The sequence below is a fragment of the Gallinula chloropus genome, assembly GCF_964237585.1.
Source record: "Gallinula chloropus genome assembly, chromosome: 14".
NCBI lineage: Eukaryota > Metazoa > Chordata > Aves > Gruiformes > Rallidae > Gallinula > Gallinula chloropus.
Window position 1 is genome coordinate 13,989,708 of NC_140099.1, and position 14,322 is coordinate 14,004,029.

The 14,322-nt window shown below is 43.5% G+C and overlaps 1 protein-coding gene across 1 annotated transcript in view; it reads left to right on the plus strand.

Moving 5' to 3' along the window:
* Positions 1-14,322, plus strand: part of LOC311197031 (cytosolic phospholipase A2 epsilon-like) — a gene marked incomplete at both ends in the record, with an annotated part of 51,465 nt that overhangs the window by 27,678 nt on the left and 9,465 nt on the right. Inside the window, 12 exons of the mRNA XM_084270717.1 lie at positions 4,154-4,290; positions 5,082-5,210; positions 5,857-5,897; positions 6,843-6,885; positions 7,274-7,337; positions 8,238-8,407; positions 8,538-8,633; positions 9,336-9,373; positions 10,534-10,669; positions 12,134-12,270; positions 12,577-12,802; positions 14,204-14,318. Coding sequence (XP_084126843.1) covers positions 4,154-4,290; positions 5,082-5,210; positions 5,857-5,897; positions 6,843-6,885; positions 7,274-7,337; positions 8,238-8,407; positions 8,538-8,633; positions 9,336-9,373; positions 10,534-10,669; positions 12,134-12,270; positions 12,577-12,802; positions 14,204-14,318 — 1,332 coding nt within the window. The remainder of the gene's footprint in view (positions 1-4,153; positions 4,291-5,081; positions 5,211-5,856; positions 5,898-6,842; positions 6,886-7,273; positions 7,338-8,237; positions 8,408-8,537; positions 8,634-9,335; positions 9,374-10,533; positions 10,670-12,133; positions 12,271-12,576; positions 12,803-14,203; positions 14,319-14,322) is intronic.

Below are 14,322 nucleotides of genomic sequence, written 5' to 3' on the forward strand. Positions count from 1 at the left end.
TTGGCCATGAATATTTAGCCCACCCTCAGCTTGAGGACAGAGCTGACAAATTGTCCCACCAATAAGCGAACACAATTGAATCAAAAATGCTAAACATTGGGAAAGGATGTCAGGGTAACTTAGTGCTGACTTCCAAAGAGACTGTGAGTTCAGATGTCTCAGCATCTACATGGGCTGACATTATGTCATCAGGGAATGAAGTTGCAACACAAGCACAGAAGTAAGGGCCTGGCATGGTGTGAAATTGCTAATGATGCCCAGCAATTGCACTAAAATTAGAGCATGAAGAAAATGCAAATATATTTTTTTATATTAGCTCCCAACTAGCAATGGATAAAGTGGAAGATTTTTAGTAGATCTTTTATAGACTTTTTTCAGAGATAAGAGGGAGGAAAACAAAGATGGATAGTCATTTCAAGTGCTCCCATGTAAAGAGGGTATCATATTCTTCATAGTATTCAGCACACATCCAAGTACCCTGTTATTTTTTCTTTGTCCCACGGTTTTCCTCGCAGCTTAGCCAGGCTTCAATTGAACTGCCACTTCTGCAGAAATAAATAAGCTCAGTCACAGTATGAGGAATAGCTGATACTATCTGTACAATTCAAGGAAAATAAAGAAAACACGGGAATTTAATGGTAAATATTAACCTCTTCCCTTCAGTGGGGACTGTACATGAATTGTGGCAAAAACATGTGTAGCATAGTTAGTTCTCTTTCTCCATGGGAAGAGGACATGCTTTGTCCTGGTTGTTTCACCTAATCTTCAAGGTCAATTTTGGACCCTGCAGTTACTAACAATTAAATGTAATTTGTCTGTGACCAACTAGCCTTGATATTGCAGAATCACACAGAGTGGCTGAGGTGTGAAAAAAACCACTGGAGATCGTCTAGTCCAGCCCTTGCTCAAGCAGGGTCAGCTACAGCATGTTGCTCAGAGCCAGGTCCAGTCAGGTTTTGAACATCTCCAAGGGTAGAGACTCCACAACCTCTCTGGGAGTTCTGTGTTAGGGTTTGACCACCCTTGTAGTAAAAAATAAGGTTTACTTATCTTGAAATAAGTTTTCCTGTATTTTGGTTTGTGCCTGTTTCCTCCTACCTTTCGCCAGGCACCACTGAGTCTGACTCTGATTTCTTCATTTCCCTCTCTCCCCTGCGACTCAGGCATTTGTGTGCACTGATAAGACCTCCCAGACCCTTGACTACTCCAGGCTGAAGAGTCCTATTTCTCTCAACCTCTTACCATGTGGCAGATGCTCTAATCCCCCATTTTCTGCGTGAACTTTTGCTAGGTTCATCTAGTATGTCCTCACCTCTCCCCTACTGAGGAATCCAGAGCTGTGGACTTGCCAGGGCTGAGTAGAGAGGAAGGATCACCTTCTGTCTGCTGGCAACACTCCTCCAAATGCAGCCCAGGAGGCTGTTTGCCTTGTTTGCAACAAAGGCACATTATTGGTTCATGTTCTTCCTGGTGTCTGCCAAAATACCCAGGTTCTCCACTGCAGAGCTGCTTTCCAGACAGTCAGCCCCCAGCCTGACCCGGTACATAGGGTTATTCCTCCTCATGTGTAGGACTTTGCATTTCCTTTGCTGAACTTCATGAAGTTCATGTTGGGCAGTTCTCCAGCCTGTTCAGGTTCCTCTGAATGGTAGTGCAGCCTTCTGGTGTGTCAACCACTCTTCTCAGGTTTTTTACGACTGGCAAAATTGTTGAAGGTGCACTCTGTCCCCTCACTCATGTTGTTAATAAAGACAGGAAGCAGCATCGGCCTGGTCTCAGTGCCACCAGCTCTCTCGGTTCTGCCAGGAGCCGTGTTTTACTCGCTGCATGGCTGAAAGCTGGAATGTGAAAAAGGATAGAGCATCTCGGTTTTCCTTAAGAAGAGAGGAAAAGCCTTTGAAACTACAGCAAAGAGACAGAAATGCATCCTTCCTACAACCTACGACAACCAGAAAGAGAAAGGTAGAGAAGTTGTGTCTCAGATCAGTTTGATGTTTCTGAAGTACACCCCATCTTGGTCCCTTTGGGATTTGGGGGATGCTGAACTCATACTTTCAGAACTCTGGAGATTTGCAGTGTTAAGTGTGTTAATAAGAGCAGGGATGGCCTAGACAGCCCAAAGCCATGTTTCATTCTTGGCTTTTTTACAGGTTTCCTATGTGCTCTTGAGCACACGGCCTCTGGAGATCAGAGCCAGTGATATCTCTTATCAGCACAAGCACTGTCACAGCTCCACAGACTGTCAGACAGCACAGTGAGGAGAAATGCTTCAATTACCAGATAGATCAGTAATCACAGCCCTCCTGCACACTGTAGATTGTATGCTGGTAATTGCCAAAGTCAATGTATTATCCTGTCACTTTGCCTATGTAGAAATCCGAGATGCTGAAATGTTGCCTGTGGAAATAATTTTGAAGACAGAAAGTCAACCTACATCCTTCATGAGGGAAAACTGCCAGCAACATGTGGTGGTTTAGCCCTGGCTGGAGGCCAGACGCCCACCAAAGTCATTCTTCTCCACCAGGACCAAGCCACACAAAGCTGCGACACAATGTCATGAAATTCCTTCGCATTCAGCACATAGTTCCATGGGAATCTCCCTGCCCGACAGGCATTGTCCCCCAGGGATGTCCCAGCCACAGGGACTCTGGATTTCAGACAACACCTTGTATTTGGACAAAATATCTCAAAGCAATATATCTCATATCCTGGACAAAGACACCAGGATGATCTCTTTTAACCTTGAGGAACTAACTTAAGACCTGTGCTTACAGATATTAAGGTTTGCCTCTCTGCTCATGAGGTATTTATCCTTACTGACTGCCACGGGACCAGACTTCCCTTTTTTCTCACCAAAGCCTGCCTTTACACATCAGGGTGGATCAGCCCTTCCAGTTCTCTGGAAAAGTTCCAGTCCAAAGTCTCTGAATCTCTTTGGTGTTTGCTTGGTTCACAATCTATGGGAGATCATCCCTTAGAGTAAGTGCAGGCTCACTACCTTCATCCACAAATTCCAAACCCTTTCGGCCACTTCATTTTTCTTGAAAAGTGATGAGGAGTAGAAAATAGCTTCCAGGTCGTTCAGGCATCAGTAAATGTGAGGAAAAGGTTCCATCTACCTATTGACCTCTGGAAGAAACAATTGTACTACCAGTAGGACTCTCCCTTCCCACCCCACCTAAGGAGACAATGTCCTAGGTAGCTAGAATCATTAATTTTCTGCCATGAAAGATTAATAACCAGGTATGCCAGACATTTATTATCTGAATCAGACTTAAACCTGATTCTTTTAAGATTTCTCACAAAGCTACATTGCCACAGAGACAGTTTACGCCCAGTCTCTCTCAGGGTGAGAGGCTCACTCTCTGCTGCATTGGTTGCAGCTTCTCCTCCTGCCAAAATTGCAGAGAGCTGAAACAATGTTGATAAGGGCTGGTGTAAGATTCTTGGCTATTCATTTTCTTCTATCCACTGACTAGGTCTGGTTTTGGGGTTGTTTTTTTTTTTTTTTTATAAGATTGTACAGAGTTATTTGGCTGGTGAAGGGGCTGGAGGGCAAATCCTCTGAGGAGCGGCTGAGGGAGCTGGGGGTGTTCAGCCTGGAGAAGAAGAAGCTGAGGGGAGACCTTATCACCTCCTATAACTACCTGACAGGAGGGTGTAGAGAGGTGGGCGATGGTCTCTTCAACCAGGTGACAGGAGACAGGACAAGGGGAAATGGCATGAAGGTGTCCCAGGGCAGGGTCAGATTAGATGTTAGGAAAAGATTTTTCCCTGAAAGAGTTGTCAGGGCCTGGAACAGGCTGCCCAGGGAGGGGTTTGAGTCACCAACCCTGGGTGTGTTTAACAGATGGGTAGATGAGGTACTTAGGGATATGGTTTAGCACAGGACACGTACTGTTGCACTCGATGATATTAAAGGTCTTTTCCAACCTTGTGATTCTGTGAATCCACTGCTTATTAGAAAGTGTGGTAATGAAAAACAACTTTGTGTTATTCAGCTGTGTGATTTCTGTCTTCCTGGTTTGGCCAATGTATTAGATAGATTAGAAAGAATTGGCCATCTCTCATTCATGTTTAAGCTGCAGAACATTTCAATGCCTTCATTTCTTGTGCTTCCACTGCTAGATATTCTGTGCCTATGTTTCTATAGTAAGCCAATCTGACTGCTATGTGAGCCTCTGGTTGCCAACTGCTTCAGATGAAAAATTCCACACCAAAACCATCAAAAACTGCAGAAATCCTGTATGGAATGAAACTTTCTACTTCCGGATACAGAAGCGAGTCAAGGTACACAAACCAAAACCTCTCTTGTTCATCAAATCGCTGTGCAGCTTCTTTCAGTTTAGCCCAATGCAGGATGTCACATCTTCTAATGCCTCTAGAAAGCTGGAGCAAAACAATTTTGGCTTTTGCTGGAACCTGCTTTTCTCCTAACAACAGATATTACTGTTTATGTATGAATAATATGGGTCTGAACTCCTTGGAGAAGGGTAACGGGACCAGTGACAGAGTGACAACATAGAGAAACAATGAATGAAAATATAAAGCAATACTACAACAGGAGAACATATCTTACCCTGAGAGGACATGAAATAATGGCATATCAGTAGCAGGAAGCTGCTAAATTATCGTATGATTAAGGTCTTTATGTAGTTTACAGGTGATAATTACACTACACTCAGATACCTATGAACAGGTTGCTGAAAGTTGAAAGCCAAAGGACATAGAAAAGTAGCTCTTGATATGATGTGACCTCTCTTACTCCTGTTGATAAGGGTCAGTGTAGTACTTCTAGCTACCCATACTCCCTCCTACAAGATCACATTTTTGGTGAGAGTTACTTAAAAGCATAAAAGGTGACCCAAGTGAAATTTCAGTTCAGCCTGAATTGATGAGACTAGAAACTGTTTCTTACAAGGAGCTTACACTCATTTTCTTACTCTTTGTTATGACACTTTGTCACCAATGCTGTCCTATTTGCTCTCGTTAAAGCCGGCACTGAACCAGGAAGAGCTGCAGAATGTCATCCTTCTTGAGTTCATGCTAACAAATTAGGTGCTCTTAATTTCTTTCCCCAGAACATTCTGGAAATTACTGTTTCAGATGATGACATCATTCGTGATGATGACCAAGCAATTGTGCTTTTTGATATAGCTAAAATACCCCTTGGAGAAAGAGTGTTTACGGCATTCCCACTAAACCCAGAGGTAAGAGCTTGGTCTTGACGTCCATTCTCTCCCCTCCCTGATTAAAGAGGTATGCTGTCGCTTCTGCCTTTTACTATCAGTACCAGCTTGGTGGTAAAAATGCACACCAGCAACAAAACAGATGGCCTTCTCAAATCCCTGTTGGTTTCCTCTGGTACAGATGACAGCCAAATTCCCAAGCCCCAGAGCAGACAAAATTTTAGGGAAGCATTGGACTTTTAATAATCTGACAGAAAATGACAGAGTTTATCTAATCTTCACAAAGATCATTAAGAGGAAAACAATACAAAGATGAGGAAACAGCCTGTTTCTACTAGATTTCGTAAACCCTGAGACTTAGTGTATCATGGTCTGCACATGGAAGCTGTCAGGGAAGAACGCGTGAAAAATAAAGGTTTACAAGGGAGACTTAAAAGCACCAAACACCCCTTGTTCTGCCAGTACAGTGAGATGATCTCTTCCTTGGGGAAGAAAAACCTGCTGCTGTTCTCTAATGCTGACAACAGCAAGCACGGAACAGAATATTGTTGCTTGTTAAAGCGTAATGGGAAATGTGCTTGCAAAAATGAAGGTCACTTTGCAAACCTCTGCAAATGCCCACTGAGACTGCTTCTTTTCTCTTTTTTTTTTTTTCTTTCATTTTCAGAGAAGGGAAGAGCTGGAAGTTGAGTTTATGTTGGAGAGCATGTGAGTAAAACCCCATTATTATGCAAGCGGCATCTTAGAGTGGTGCATCAGCACAGGGAAACCTTCTGTACACCCAGAATCATCTTAATAGCCAGATTCACCCTTTTTCCAAATTTAATGTGTGCATCGGCACAAAGGAAAATGCCATGGTGTGGAGAATGATTTCATTTAATCCTATGAGGAGCGGCTGAGGGAGCTGGGGGTGTTCAGCCTGGAGAAGAGGAGGCTGAGGGGAGACCTTGTCACTGTCTACACTGACCTGACAGGAGGGTGCAGAGAGGTGGGCGATGGTCTCTTCAGCCAGGGGACAGGAGATGGGACAAGGGGAAATGGCACGAAGCTGCCCCAGGGCAGGGTCAGATTAGATGTTAGGAAAAGATTTTTCCCTGAAAGAGTTGTCAGGGCCTGGAACAGGCTGCCCAGGGAGGGGGTTGAGTCACCCACCACCCCTGGGTGTGTTTAACAGATGGGTAGGTGAGGTGCTCAGGGATATGGTTTAGCATAGGACACGAATGGTTGAGCTCGATGATATTAAAGGTCTTTTCCAACCTTGTTATTCTGTGATAACTTTTAATTCTGTGGCTTTACTCTTAAAATATATGTATTACTTACATAGTTCGGAGCTCCTTTTCTGGGGCTGGTAAATTCCATTACAGTAAATCTATAGATTTTCTGGAGAGGATTCTCTGGGCAGCTCGTGGCTGAGGATAATGTTATTACCCAACCTGTGACACACCTGTGCTATTAAGGTTTTTGCAAGCGCTTCCCACATGCTTTATTACAACTGAATCATTTCTGCTGGTAAAAAGGGAGCATAACTCTACAAACAGTAGGAAGGAGCAAATAAAAAGTAAAAAATTAAAAAAAGAGAAAGTGTGCCCTTTTCAGGTCAGTATTTGGATTATATTGTTTATAAAACACATATTATTTGTTCTTGTTTTCTAGCCGGGGTCCTCCTGAAACCATCATCACAAATGGGGCCATAGTGGTAAAATATTATTTGCTTTCTTCTCTTGTGCTCTTTCCCACATCATTCCTCACATTAACAGACTATGATGGCAGTGAAGGAAACAATCCAAGTCTTCATTCTTTACTGAGCCCAGCATGATCTTAGATGAGCCTTCAGATTGCTGCCATTTTCCCTTGTTTTCTCTGCATCCAGTGCAAATTACAATGTGTTTAGCATAGCACCGTCTTCTCACATGACGATGAAGTTAATTCTCACTTTCACTGGGTCTGGGAGGTGTCTCCAAATGTTGGCCCCCACATTCAAGCAATTACCCTTCCTACAATGACCCTTTCGATGCGTGCCAGCACTGGAGGTGAGATGGCTGGATGAGTAATCTAATTCTCTGTCCTCGTCACTTCTATTCTAGTGTCGTGAAGTAGCCTGCTTGGAAGTTCGTTTGGATAGCAGGATGAAAAAGAAGCATTTTTCAGGTAACCATTAATTCTTTAACTGAATATTAGTGCTTTTACCCTCTCTAACAATGCCTAGGAATTGCACCATCCAAATACTAAGGCTTTAACTGGCAGTAGGGAAAGCCACCTGTTCTGCAGCAGGTGTAGTCTCAGGGCTCTGACTTCATGGGGAGAGTACAAAAAGCATCTGATGCTTTTACAGAAGGTATCTGAACCCCAAGCTGAGATCCTGAAAACCTCTGCAGTCATACCGCTAAACCCTGAAGAAGCTTACTTCCTTGGGCACAGTAGTCCATGGCCTTAACTTTCCTCAGGATCTCTGACAGTTTGACTTCTGCATATGCACAGAAACACCTCATTTTTTGCAGGGGTTAGCCACTCAGCAGCTGGCTCCCGCCTGACCCTCATCAAGATCCAGAATCTAGAAGTTCCTCTGCCCACATCCCCTGAGGGGCTGGATCTGGTAGGCAATCTCAGAGCACGCATAACACACCCTGACAAGATTAGCTCATCTCTTCATATAAATAGGGTCATCTGCTGCAGAGTCAGATCTTATTTTAGGGGACTGAGAACTTCTGTTGCTCATTATTTGGCCTGGGATGAGGATGATTTACAATGCGAGGTGCCTGGTTGCATTCAGTGTCATGATGCAACTGCAAAAGAAATGCAGCAGTCTAAAATTCAGTGCCATTCACATCACACTGCCACCTGGCTTCTTGTTCAGCCCATTATAAAGATACAGTCACCCATAATGTTTGGGTCTCAGATCACTTTCAGAAGACAGCTTCCTAAACACAAAGTAGGAGGAGAAGGGATCTGTTCAAAGCCACCTTTGGCTTCTTTTTTTTTTTTTCCATTTTTCTCTCTCCTTCATAATTAGAAGTAACTTTCTGTGTGCGTTTTATCTCATTGTTTTAGAGAATGAGCTGACATTTACAGTGAGAGGATCCTTTGAAGAAACCCAGAGAGTTTCAGTGGGCTGCGACTCCTGCTCCCTCCTCCCAGACCCCACATTCTTCCACTTTGCCAAATACAAGCAACCCTCCCTGGATATTGCACTCACAAAGAAGAGGAGGCTTCCCACCTTTGTACGTTACCCCAGAACATGGTAGACAACACCAGACAGTCCTATGATCTGACTTGTGATTGACGTGTGAGTGGACAGCAAGCCAAGAACATTTCTGTTTTAACCAAAAAGCACTTTATGCTCCTTTTCAGTGTGCTTGCGTGTCATGTGGAGCAAGAAGGAGCAGAAGCATCCCCCTGACTCTTCCTCTGAAGTCACTCCCCTCCGAGCTGGAAGTAGTTGGCGAGGTATGTGTCCACTGGCTGTGAGGAACCCTTTGCCGGCTTGCAAAAATTGTTGCTGGTTCCCAAGAAGCAGAAACTGAAGAGCACTTCTCTTTATACAGAGACAGTTGTTTTCTAACCTCCCCCAAATCTAGGGCGATACATCCCGGAGTCAATTATTTGAAGCAAAATAAAATGGGAAATCCAGGGGAGAAGGAGGAAGAAGAAAGAGTCTACGCTGTTACACATGGTCCTTCTGTTGTCTGGAGTCCACTGGGTGTCACTGGGACAGAGGGGTGAGGCTGCAGCTCTGGCACACTGATGTGGGATGCAAACCCATGCCATGCTTATGGGGTGCTCAGCCTCTTGAGCTTCTCCTTGTATCTCACACTGTTGTGTGACAGCCTTCAGTTCCAAGCCCCCTGTTTAATGGTGGACCCTTCTGGGGAGGTGAGGTGTACCACTGCAGCTCTTCCACTATTGATTTGTGTAGCTACATTGTACCAGTGCAAGCTACCTCAGAGCTTCACAATGGAGGGAAGATACAGAGCATAGATGGTAATATCAAAGTTGTTAATAAATCAGAGCGCATCTCTGGGTACTAATGAAACACTGAGAGGACAGTCCATCTTCCAGTCTCAGCTTACTGAAGTTCAGAGCTTTGCAGATGTATTGCTGTTTTAAACAAAATATCCATATTTATGATTTTACCTTTTTAATTTTCAGCACAGAAAATTTGATTTGCACATTAAGATGAAAAAATGGTAAGATATCTTATTTCTCTTCCTTCTGTGTTTTTCCCCCTCAGATTTTTGAATGTAGATAGTAGTCAATCAAGTTCCAACCCATCTGCTACTGCCTGCATCCTGAGCACTGGCTCAGTCTGATTTCAGGCTGCAAAATAAAATGTCATTAGGACACAAGACCTAGCTTTTCAGTGGCTGTGAGTCTGTCTGATGTGACCATACAGTGAGTTAAGAAAAGGTTTTATAAGAGTACCTCAATGTTCTATCGATACTTTGCCACACTCAAAATCATGTGCTAAGGGCCACTGTGGACACTCTTTGATATCTCTACAAATTATTATCAAATGCAGATAGGCAGTAAAAACAGCATTCAGAAACAAATTTGAAGAAAGCTTTCTGTTTCCTGAGGTCAGAGAAAAAACCTAGAGTATGAGGGAAGGAGGGGGCAGAGTACCTGCATTTATTTTTTTAATACCTATTCAAAGAGATAAATGCAAATTAAATCAATCAAGTGATCTCTCACATCTAAATGAAGAAAACACTTTGTATATTTTGAGATATTGTAAAGGTCTTAGGGAAATTCTTAAGATGAATATATTACATTACACAGAAAGTTCCCTTACAAATGCAGGTGTGCCTTTCATTGTGCAGTTTATTTTCAGTAAATACACTATGAGAGAGACATACAGTTTACAATGGTTGTTTAAAACCTTCTTCCTTACCACACCTATGAAAGATTTTCATAGCAGCTTCCAAAACTGTAATTGTAGAGCTTATAAATATCTATAAATTACTATATACACCCAGAGACACAAAAAAATCTGAACACGAAAGTCCGCACCTCCGCAGTTCGCAGGCATCAATGGAAGCTTGCACGACTTCTGAAGGTGCACTGAAAAGCCGCCGTGAAAACATTGCCCTCTGCAGGCTTCTGAAAAGGGAACGATTCTGTTGTAGTGGTATTAAATTTCAGACATCTTCAAAAAACAAACAAAAAAAGACATCTCCACAGTCCAAAGGAAGACTGTTCTCTGCAAACAAACTGAAACAGTTCATCTCTTCCTGCTTTGATTTACATAGACCTGATGGTGAAGGCATATCTGTTTATGAAGTAGAAGCAATTAAAATGCTGAAATAGACTATGAACATGATGTGAGAGACCCGATCCTCTGTTCCAGCCAGGAAGACCTAGATGTACGCCTGGGGTTTGACCTGTGTGCCCAGGAACAGGATTTCATTCGCAAGAGGAAGAAGGTGGTTGCAGCCGCTCTGAAGGACATTCTCCAGCTGGAGGAGGACTTGCAGGAGGATGAGGTATCTGAGGCATTAATTATTCTCTGCTTTCTCCACAACTGAGTGTCAAAACGTAGCGCTTGTGTTCAAACCCTTTTTGCTGGAAACAGTGTAAAGTTTCATGCCCAAGCTATGGTTGACTATACTCCAGGGGAGAAGTGAGTACTCATAGGGAACAAACACTGACAAAGAACGGTAGGCCCATTGCTGCAGGATCTAGCTTTGTGTCGCGTAGCAGGTTGCACAAAAATGCAGAGAAGGGCTGGGTGCTCTCAGGACCGAAGCCAAATCTTTTAGGCCTCACAGTCATCTCGACCAGATCTAGAACATCAATTCAGCCCTTCTTTCCCTCACAGTTCAAGCTGGACTTTATTTTGTTGTGCCTTCATGTGAGCACAGCACGCTGCCTGTCTGACTTTGTCATCTGCTGCAGCTAGAGCGTACGCTTGCTTGGCAAATGGGAACAATAACACCGGGTCCAAGGCAGGGAAAAAATCAGGTTGTTTTTTTGTTTTCAGTTATATTTCAATGACTGCATGTGAAGCCTGAGCTCAGATGCAGAGGTTGAAATTTTTCTTCATTTTGTTCCAAACTGAGCTCAGCAGCATGTTTTGCACTGCTGGGCCTTTTGCAAGGAAGACCAGGCCTTTTGCAGACAAGGCCCTGCATTTAAATGGCAGCGATAAGCCATGGGCCGCTTCCTTCCCCTCAGAGGTAAAGCCACCCATACCTCCCTGCAGAACCATCTCCAGAGAGTGCCCCTGATGATTTGCACAAGATGTGGATTCACCACAATGCATGGCAGCTATCTTAACTGTCAATGGAGCCAATTTGTATTTAGGATTTCTGTATCACCCAGAAAGAAGTAATTGCAGCTCACTTGCATGCCTAGTATTCTATGTGCATATCTAGTATGGGGTAAGTATGTTTTCTCCTTCCTTCCAGCAACTGCAAAAGGGGATGGTGTCACCAGCCTCAGATCTCAGGGGATCTGAACCAGTCTGTGCTCCTAAACCCATGAGTACATCTAGTATGGACTGTGAAACAACTGTACAATGGTGGAAATGGGCTTTAGCAAATTTCAGTAACAGAGAGGTTACTGCTACTCGTATGGAAAATGTGAGACAGCACCTATGTTTTTTCATGTATTGCATCTCATCAAAATCTGGTCCAGATGGCAGGAGGTACCATTCCCTCTAGTTTTTTGCTGGCCTGTGTTATTGGTTTTGCAATAGAGCACTGGAAATGTCATGTCTAAGATGATTGATCTCATATCATAATGCATAGCTGCTTGGCAGAGGAAACAAAGTATTTCTTACTCCTATGCTCTGTTTCTAATTCAGATTTTTCTTCTTGCAGACTAGTTGCAGACTAAAGCATCTTTATTACTTTATTGATGCTGTTAATTTTCTCTTTTCTAATCAATGACATCTCCCTCCCTTTTCAGAACATGTCACTAAATGCATGCATTTTGGGATTGAACAGGTACCTGTGGTGGCAATCATGACAACAGGTGGTGGGACCAGAGCTCTGACGGCCATGTACGCTCACCTTCTCAGTGTGCAGGAACTGAATGTCTTGGACTGCGTCTCATACATCACTGGTTTATCTGGCACAACATGGTAAGACCAAGATAAACAAGGTATTCATATGAATTTTCTATATGTGATGTCAAGAATTGATCTGAAGAGTTGTATCATCTTTATTACAAAGAGAGGGCTTTCTTTTTCTGATGTTTTTTTTTCTTGTGGGTATTTGCCACCATTTGGAATTAAATCAGTCCAGACTAAACATATGGATGGTACCACACACATGTTCTTTTCATGTAAATCAAGGCATGATAACTTCCCAAAGCTCCACTTCAGAATTCACATTTTCCCTTGTGTTTCTGTTTTGTTTGTTTGTTGTTTTGGGTTTGTTTTTTTTAGGACCATGTCAAACTTGTATGAAGATCCTGACTGGTCCCAAAAGGATCTTAAGGAAACACTCAAGGACACCCGAAAGCATGTGCTCAAAAATAAGTTCTTTACTTGTTTTGCCCCTGATCGTCTGAAATACTATTTGAAAGAGTTGTACCAGAGGCAACATGAAGGACATCGGTTATGTTTCACGGATCTTTGGGGGCTCATCATTGAAAACATGTTACATGAAAAGGTAACAGATTTGATATGGCACATTTAGTGAATATAGAGTAGGGGGCAGATGGTTAATTAAAAAAAAAAAAAGGATGAGATTGGAAGGGACCTCTGGAGGTGGTCTTGTCAGGGTCAGCGAGAGCCAGCTGCCCTGAACCACGGGCTTTTCAATATCTCTTTTGAGACTCAACAGCTTCTCTGGGCAACTTAGGCCAGTGTTTGACCACCCCTGCAGAAAAGGATCTTTTGGGTTGCTTCTTTGTTTGCTTTTCAGACAGGTGCCTAAAGCCATGTGCCTTGGCAGTAACGTTCTTTGTGTTTGTCGGATGCGTTCTGCAGAGCTTAACATCACTCACGGCACAGAAATTGCAGGAGTAAAGAGAAATAATGGGAAACTTCTAGTGTGAATAACTTTAAAATTCAATCACATGTAAATATTTAAATTAAAATCCCCATCTGCTTTTAAAGGAGCTGCACAGTGTGACAAGGGGATAAAAAAATCCCAAAGACAAACCCAAAGATGTCATCTCTGAGTTGTTCATGGGATGATGTCACTCCGTAAACATTTCTACCAAAAGGCAACATTCAGGATCTGTTTCAGTATTCATGAATATTTGCTTCCCAATAGGCCATTTATACTCAAGAAAGAGAAAACATCCCCACACACACACCCCGTAGTACAAAAATCCATGTTATATCCACATTTCTACTGCCTGGGCACAGCACGGTGCGAGAGACTCCCTGGGGGTGGCTCAGCAGAGAGCTGTGAGTGTTCCTGCAGTGCCACGGCCCTGGCCTGGCACTGCTGGAGGGATGCCCAGTGGCACAGCCATCCCTCTGAGGGATGCTCTGGCAAAGGGCAGCACCTGCAGCACTCCTTAGGGAAGGATCTCAACTCAGCACCCTCTAAAGGCTTGGCATAGCTCCCAAACTGTCCTGCCTTTTCCACCCTGCCTGACTGTGCAGGATGGTGTGCAGTAGGAGCAGTAAGGGTCAAGGCTTGCTGAATGCTAACTCTGTCTGAAGCTCAGGTCCATCACAGGTCTGAGGAAAATATGATGTCCTGGGCGGTCAGGGCAGGGGTTACTCTTTCCAAATAAAATATTTCATGGCAAGAGTGCTTTTCAAATATTTCCAGACATTTTTCTGAATGGAATAACAACATTTTCTTCCATTCATTGAAGGCTTGGATTTTTTCAGCATATGAACGTAACTAAGGGCTACACATAACTGTGTGCTGAAGTGTTGGGGCAGGGGCGGGTCGGAGATAGGGATGACAGCATCTCTCTGAACTAAACCAGTGGGGACCATTCTAGTTGGAGTCCAACACGTACTGTGTTATCACAGCCCAGGTTTAGACAAAGCAGGAGGCTCTTTGTGTCGTCTAACTGTCCTCAGCTACTGTCCTTCTTCGAAACAGGAGGACCCCCATAAACTCACAGATCAGCAGCGGGCAATAAATCAGGGTCAGAATCCCCTGCCCATCTACCTCTCTCTCAATGTGAAGGATAAAGTCAGCGACCAGGATTTTAGAGGTAA